The sequence below is a fragment of the Papaver somniferum genome, chromosome 6 (genome assembly GCF_003573695.1).
Source record: "Papaver somniferum cultivar HN1 chromosome 6, ASM357369v1, whole genome shotgun sequence".
In the NCBI taxonomy this organism is placed as follows: domain Eukaryota; kingdom Viridiplantae; phylum Streptophyta; class Magnoliopsida; order Ranunculales; family Papaveraceae; genus Papaver; species Papaver somniferum.
Window position 1 is genome coordinate 97,805,031 of NC_039363.1, and position 8,092 is coordinate 97,813,122.

Consider the following 8,092-nt stretch of genomic DNA (forward strand, 5'->3'; position numbering starts at 1 on the left):
TATATTCCTGTTGCTAAAAATTTAGCATCGGTTTTAAGCTGTTACTAAATTTTTAACCAGAAAAATAAAATCTGGTCCGGATAAACGGAGTCGTTCTAAAAAATTTGGTTCCAAATTTTGCAACGGTTACCGGACAGTTGCAAATTATTATCTTTGCAACCGCTGAAAAAAAACACTTGGGTGAACTGAAAACCGTTGCAAAAAAATTTCGCGACGGCTTAAGAGATGTTGTAAAAAAAATGCAACGCCACGATTAGCAACAACAAGCAGCCGTTGCTAATCCCCAAAAAATGGTGTAGTGAATGCAATCTTTGCAAACCATAGCTTAATGTTCATGAATTGATTCTTGTACTTATGAATCAATCCAATTTTTCTTCAATTGGGTCATATATACTTCTATGTGATTATTAATAATTGAACAACTCTACGAAGAACACAATTAGATCCTTTGATTATCATTGATCATCATAACTGATCTAGAGGTGTTAGATGAATGTGGATTAGAAAAAAGTGTTCATATAACTAACTTTCGTTATCTATTGTTGAACCAACCGAGTGTATATATTTAGGTACGGTTACCTATATCTAAATAAAGTATATTTCATTTGTGTGTGACAAGCTAAGTCCATCCAATGATGGAGATATAATGCTTTGTTTTCAAGCAAAACTTGGCTCGCATCTTAAATCAGGATTTCATTTAACGGTGAATAACGAATGCTTTGTTTCTAAACTAACTAAGAAACCCTGATTTGAAACTATATAAGGAAGAACTCTAGCAACTGGGAAACCTAACCCCCACACCTTCTGTGTGATACTAGTTGCGACTAGAGCGACTCTCCTTTAACCTTGGGATTCTGAAGCTAGATCCAACTATTTTTTTTCTGTAGTTCCCTATTCTGATCTTACTTCTTCTATCGTGTTGAGTACTATCCTCTCTAAGATTTTCTCGAGATTTATCTCCGATGGGTAAGATATTAAAACTAATCACAAATCTCTTTGTCTCATTCTTTGTGATGCCATAATAACTTGTTCTACTACCATATAGTTAAGTTATTGTGAGGTGATTGATATTTATAGGTTGTTCTTCGGGAATGTAAGTCCGAATTATGAATTGGTTTCTGTGCACCTTGATTTATCATAAGACGGAACAAAAATCCATAGGTATTTCTGGACACATATTTATCTATGTAAATAGACTTTTCTGTGAGAGACAGATTGGTTTATAAGTTTCGACTTTGGGTCGTAGCAACTCTTAGTTGTGAGTGACATCAGCTATGGGAATCAAGTGCGTAGAGTCTTGCTGGGATTAAGAGGTGTAAGGAACGCGACGGTACCTTGATCAGTGGGAGATTGGTTAGGGCTCAACTACATTCCAGTCCGAAGTTAATCTTGTAGTAGACTAGTGTCTGTAGCGGCTTACTACAGTACGGTGTTCAATCTGGACTAGGTGCTGGAATTTTTCTTCATTTGCGGTTTCCTCGTTAACAAAATTTCTGGTATCTCTGTTATTTATTTTCCGAATTATATTCGTTTATATAATTAAAATATCACAGGTTATTCGTATATCAATCAAAATTGATAAATGCAACCTTTGGTTGTTGATTGAAATTGAATGAAATTTGTGCATCCTATATTTGCTCAATGGAGGGTTAAAATAATCAAATTAAAGAGCAATTTCTCTATCACATAGGGTTAATTCACCTTGTAAAAGCTTCCTTCCACTCGACTACAATTATCGTGACAAAGTTCTTGTTCTAAAAAGAATAATATCATTGCAAATATCATATTTTTTACCATTTAAAAAGGAGGGAGGATCTATGGACACTCTTTGATGGATAAGGTCAACAAGATTTACGTCATTTTCTTCACAAAATCCAAACAATAACGAATTTAAGTCTAATATTTTGATGATATATTCTTCTTATAAGACTCTACAGTCTTACAAAAAATGAGCACAATTCGAGATGTATAAAACCACCATCTATCCCTTTGAATATTAGCCTTTCAAAATTAACGGTTGAAATTAAAATCGATAGATGGTCAGGTTTTCTATCTCGAATTGCGTTCATTTTTGCTAAGAATATAAAGTCTTATAATCGGAACATATCAATAAAATATTAAATTTAAATTCATTATCATTTGAGTTTGACGGAGAAAACGGCGCAAATCTTGTCCGAACTTGTCCATCTTAGAGTATCCATGTATCCTCCCTCTTATAAATATAAGTAATGTGAGACCTCATTTTGTGGCCAGTGTTTATCCCTTGGAACAACCAATAGAAGTTGAATAAAAATCAACGGGGGTTCAACGACATCTCCAAACTATTTGCGTTAGAATCACTGATCGAGTAAGAAGAGCTCATCATGGGTATTGCATATAGGTCTTTTGGCTCAGATGCTGAATCTGTACACTCTCCTGCGTCTTGTTTAGGAAGAAGATCCTGCATTAATGTGCGCGTTGATGATGAATCCACTTTTCTCAAACTTTCTAGCTCCATCGCGACTTGTTTCATGGTAGGCCTTTCTCCACCCTTTGGACTCAGACATCTATTTGCAAGCATTCCCACTGCAACTACTTGCTCTCGATTCCCTTTTGTTACCAATCTAGTCTCGAGAACATGGAGCATATCATTTCTTTTTACCAATGAAATAAAATACGATACGATGTTTCGTTGCTCTTCAGGTCTTTCGAATGAAATGGGTATTTCTCCTGTCAAGAGCTCTACAAGAACGACACCAAAGCTATAAACATCGCTTTTACCTGTCAACTGGCCAGATTGATGGTATTCCGGATCCAAATATCCTAAGGTGCCTTGAACCAATGTGTCTATTTCATTCTGATTCAGTGGATTCAACCTTGACGCTCCGAAATCCGCTACTTTTGCGGTGTAATTTTCATCTAATAGTACATTAGCTGATTTGATATCTCTATGAATTACGGGTATGGAAGCTGCGGAGTGTAAGTAGGCAATTGCACCTGCAGTTTCAGCTGCAATCCTCAAGCGACTTTCCCAAGAAACGGATGATGACATAACATCCTTCGTTTGATGGATATGTTGAGAAAGGGTGCCATTTGAAATGTATTCATAGACAAGTAAAGGAACTTGAGTCTCTAAACAACATCCCAAGATCTTCACAACGTTACGATGATTAACTTGAGTTAAAATAACAAGCTCGTTGATGAATTCTTCAATTTGAGCCTCATCGATAATTTTTGATCTCTTAATTGCCACGACACGATTGTCAGATAAAGTTCCTTTGTAAACGACCCCATGACCTCCACGCCCGAGGATTAATTTTTCATCATAACTATTGGTTGCTAGTTTTAGCTCCTCTGCCGTGAAGATCTTTGCCGAGGACTCTCCACTGCTTTCCTGTGAAGATATTTGTTGCCTTAAAAGTAAACCTCCGTTCTTTTCGAAGAATTTAGCCTTGAGGAGGATTTGGTTTCTCTTCTTCATACTGAAGTATAACCAAGAACTACCGATAATTAAGAAAAAGATGCCTAAACTGATACCTGCACCAATATTGGTTCAGCTAATTATTAATCAATTGAAATAGATTTTACAAACAATAAGTAGGTGACATGGATTTTACCAAGAGAGATCTTAAACACCGGAGATGCTTGATTATTGTGAAAGCAACCACTTCCACCTCTCCTCCCATCACCAAGACTCCCTTTTGGACAAGAACATTTGTAACTACCCAAGGTGTTTGTGCAAATCCCGGCACAAGGATTGTTGTTTTGATCCTCACACTCGTTTATGTCTGTTTCAAATAGATTAAAATGCATTAGCGCTGTACTTGTAATATTAGAAGAAAATTAGTTTTAGTTTCATGTGTCAGAATCAGTAGACATGTGTAGTTAGTATCTACTCACTAGCGGAACGGGGCAAGATATTAGCCCCTAAAAGCCAACTCTGAACATTCGATAAATGAATCACCCAAATAACAAGTCATTTCTGAGATTAATTAAAGCTAAGCTTTTTGGTACAATGTTGCGAAAGAGCTTTCTCGATGTTTGTAACATCACATACCTTGGCATCCGGGACTGAAATAAGGGTTCCCCTCGTATCCATCATGACAAGTACAGCGATACCCAGGATGGTTGTCAGAATTGACGCAATAACTATTGTCGTGGCATGAAAAGTTTGCCAACTTCCGAGCTTCTTCGCAAGTCTTATTTCCTACCGCCCAATCAAATACAATGGATAATTCTTTTCCTCGGCTAATAAAATTTTTCCCATCCAAAATATCCGACGAATTAAACGTATACCGATCTTGTTCAGCTAAGAAAGCATAACTACAAGGATTAAAAGAGGTCACAGATATATTTGGTGTTACACTGGGAAAGAGCCATACTTCAAACTTCGTTAGCCCCCTTGGGATGGCACTCTGGCAGCACCCTCTGCCAAAGCAGGATCCTTCCTGGACGCTGTCTCTGCTCTCACAATCTGATGAACACGAGCTTTCGTATTTTTTCTTACCCAAGTCACCGTCTAAAGTTGCATATGTATCACACCCGATTCCGAAGAACATGTTTTTGGTATACGATAGTGTGAATGATCCAGTGGTGTCCATCCAGTGCCGCGAGTGGTGTGTTATATCTCCAGATTCATTGTAACATAAGACAGCTAGCACACTACCAGTTCGAACTTCGCTCTCCGATATATCAAAAATCTCAATGGTACTGGTACCTATGAAAGGCTTGGGAGGGTTAAATGAAGTATTGCAAGTGATTCCGTATTCAAGACCTGTTTCACCAATCGAACAATCATCCAGGCTCTGATTCATAATCACAAATGGGTAAGGAATTGAAACGTTACCACATTTGGATTCACAACCTGGCTTTGTTTTGTAGAATGGAGGAACAGATGATGAGAATGCTACGGTGAAGAAACAGAGTTGCACGAGATACCATAATTTTAGAAGCATATTGCAATCACGAAATCTGCTATTGGTATAACTGTTGATAGGTTTGATCAATTTTTATTTGGAGAAGAAGCAGGTTTTAGTTTTCTTTTTCTTTCTGAAGGCATGCATATGAATGTGATCTTTTCTACGAGAGTAACAGATTATTATTTTAAGTTAAGAAGAGGAATGGACTTTGATATGTTCTTCACTATTCTTGCCTGTTGCAAACTTGGAAAGGGCAAATTGCATCATTCATGATCCCTCTTCAGGCCTACTACTGCTACATGATTTCCCTTTGCATATTAGCTTATAATTAATAAATAGCATCATCTGAATTTGAATTTAAAACAATAGTCAAATCTACAACTGGTAATCTAATTCTCTTCCAAATTTAGAAACTGAAAATTTCCAGGAAAATGAAGTTATCCACTTGCTAGTTCAAATTTGACAGGGATGAAACCGATGGATTATATCGTGCCCAAATATGTATATACTATATCCTGTGTCTGGATGCAGCATCATACAGGGATGAGAATAAGACTAATTCTCGTATGCGAGTTTTTAAGAATGAACGTCACATCGAAGCTCCATAGTCAAGATTCTATAATTAGTCTTCTTCCAGACAAGAACTTAACCAGAAATAGTAATATATGGTAGCGTTAGTTTACACTCCAATAGTGGATCATATACTAAAGAAGTATTAGATATGTACTTTTGACCGAGTATATTATTGCTCTTGGAAGAATTTTTTGTATGAAACTGTGTCATCAAGAATTTATTTCAGTTTCATTAAGAAGAAAAGGGAAAGTGAAGCTAGGGATCATCCCCATTTGACAAAACATAAAATCTTAAAGAAGATTAGGGGCGTCGTGTTTATGTTCATCAGAGAAGAAAAGAGAAGGAAAAAAGGTGCTGTGTTTATAGCCGTTGACTCGTTGACTTTTTAGCAGTTGGTCTATTTTGTCAGTTAAAAATGTTAAGAACTAAAAATCACTCTATCAGTAAACAAGCTATTAAAATTTATCTGAATTATCTGAAGTCGATGAGTGCCTCAATGGTCAACCACACAGGTATAAAAGCAAACTAGAAATCGAATCACGTATCCGGTAAACTCCCTTTATCACACAATCTCCCAACCCAAGTGATGCTATAGCCTTACTAGAGGATGCCTTCGGGTCCGGGATAAAACATTTTATACCATCACCAGTCACCACTAGCTCACGGTAGATGCTCAGCTCGAAAGAGCAGAGTAGAAGAATATTACATGGATAAACAACTTAAGTAAGAAGGGCGAATTTTACCTTTCTCAAAGCAAAATTTTTTACGGGGATTTTAATAAAATGCCACTACTTCTGGTTTCATGTTTAAGAAAATGTCACCGTTTTTTTCACAATTTATTAAATGCCACACTCTTGACTTTTTTCGTCACGTTTTTTTCGAGAAAACAGTTAACTGCCGTTAGTATCTGTTAGTGCATACGTGGCATTAAATCACCAGCATAAAATGACACTGAAGCCCCTAAATCAGTTAACTGGAACGAGTTAACCAATAATTGAGTAGAGAGTTAACTCGCGACTCGGTGCAGTGAAAAAAACGTGCAACATTTGTTAACGGTCGGAATACACGTGGGGTCAATCTAAGAAAAAAAAATCGACGACCCATATTTTACCCCTCATTATAACGGTCATATTCAGGTCATATTCATCATTTTCAAGCTGTATATATAGTAGTGAAGAACCCAAACTCTTGTTTCCTCAATTTCTTTCAATTACACATAAAAATGAGAAAAAGGGTGACAAACTCTCCAAGTAGTAACAGTTGCAGTAGCAGTAGCAAGAGCACCAGCAGCAAAGTTAGACAACAAACTACCCTAGATCTATGTTCAACATGTGAACAAGGAAGTCATGAGTCTAAAGTTTGTCCCTGGATGTATTCTAGATGCAAGCATATACCTTGTAATGGTATAAGAAAATTACTAAGATAAACAAATGGAGAAATGTTCTTGAAGTATTCAAATCCTACCTGCACCTACTTCGAATGGTTTGATTCTGTCATTGATCCACTCAAATCCAAGGTCACCAAGCTACCTAAAAAGAATTGTTGCCGTGCTTGTGGAGAAGAGAGTCATTGCTACAAAGAATGCCCACTGCATAAACAAGAATGCTACAAAGAACAATGCAAATCATTAATGAATCTGAGAGTATGCAAAAATGAGCACAACAAAAACTTTGTTTGCCTGATCTGCACAGATTGTGAAGCTTTTAGATGGGTTTCAGACCACCTTTTCATTGCTGCAAAAAAACAGGGTTATCCATTCAAGTTTTAATCTCAATGCTATATTTAAGGAACTTGAAAAGACAATTAACATGTGATCTAAAAATTAGTTCTTAACTAATATTGTTTCCATTCATAAAGTAAGATTATCCCATCAAAATAAAACCGATTTCTGGTACATATACATGTCCACACCAGAATCAGTATCTAAAGCAACAAAAAAAACTAACCAACACCTGCATACTTGTCCACAACAGATCTAACACAAACAAAATAAAAAAATCACACACACTTCTACTTCCTAGGATGCCTTCTTGTTATTAAAACCATACTTTACCTCAATCTTAGTAGGATCAACAGGAGCGACCTCTTCTTATACATGGAATAAAGGTTCTTCTTCTTCATCACTATGCATATTCAATATTTCTTTCCATTTCTGGTAATCAAACTTTGGTTTGGCATCTTTATCACCTACTGCTTCAGGACCATCATTATTATCATTTCTCCCACCATCATTACAAACTGCAATCAACAAACAACATCGAAGTGTTAGTACATTTAAAAAATGGGAAATAAACAACAAATTATAAACAATAAAGGGTTAATACTTTCATACCTTATTCATTATCTTCTTTACTGCCGCTTGAATCAGTGCTTTCATCTCCAATTTTATTTGTCTTGACAATTTCTTCATAATCAATATCATTCTCTTCATCACTGTCATAAATTGGTGGAGCATTCGGGTCTTTAATGGGGTGACATTCACTTACAGTAGTGTTCTCTAGAACCACATTCTCCTCCTCAACATCACTGCTAATCTCTGCATCATTGTTGTTCACCGCATCAGTCTGCTTCACTGCATCAGTCTTGTTGACTGCATCAACCCAGTAATCATGATTAAAGTT

General features: G+C 36.5%; 1 protein-coding gene across 1 annotated transcript; it reads right to left on the reverse strand.

Moving 5' to 3' along the window:
• Window positions 1-2,293: 2,293 nt before the first annotated feature.
• Window positions 2,294-4,934, reverse strand: LOC113291175 (wall-associated receptor kinase 2-like). The gene is made up of 3 exons (XM_026540740.1): window positions 4,037-4,934; window positions 3,597-3,767; window positions 2,294-3,516 (listed from the first exon to the last, which is right to left on the reverse strand). Exons 1-3 carry the CDS (start codon window positions 4,932-4,934, stop codon window positions 2,294-2,296), a joined length of 2,292 nt encoding a protein of 763 aa, XP_026396525.1.
• Between the last annotated feature and the right edge of the window lie 3,158 nt (window positions 4,935-8,092).

Coding starts and splice junctions, on each gene's coding strand:
- LOC113291175 (XM_026540740.1), bottom strand. CDS start 4,934: ATGCTTCTAAAATTATGGTATCTCGTGCAACTCTGTTTCTTCACCGTA. Junction 3,768..4,036: donor TTTCAGTCCCGGATGCCAAG/GTATGTGATGTT, acceptor TATTTGAAACAG/ACATAAACGAGTGTGAGGAT. Junction 3,517..3,596: donor GGTGTTTAAGATCTCTCTTG/GTAAAATCCATG, acceptor ATATTGGTGCAG/GTATCAGTTTAGGCATCTTT.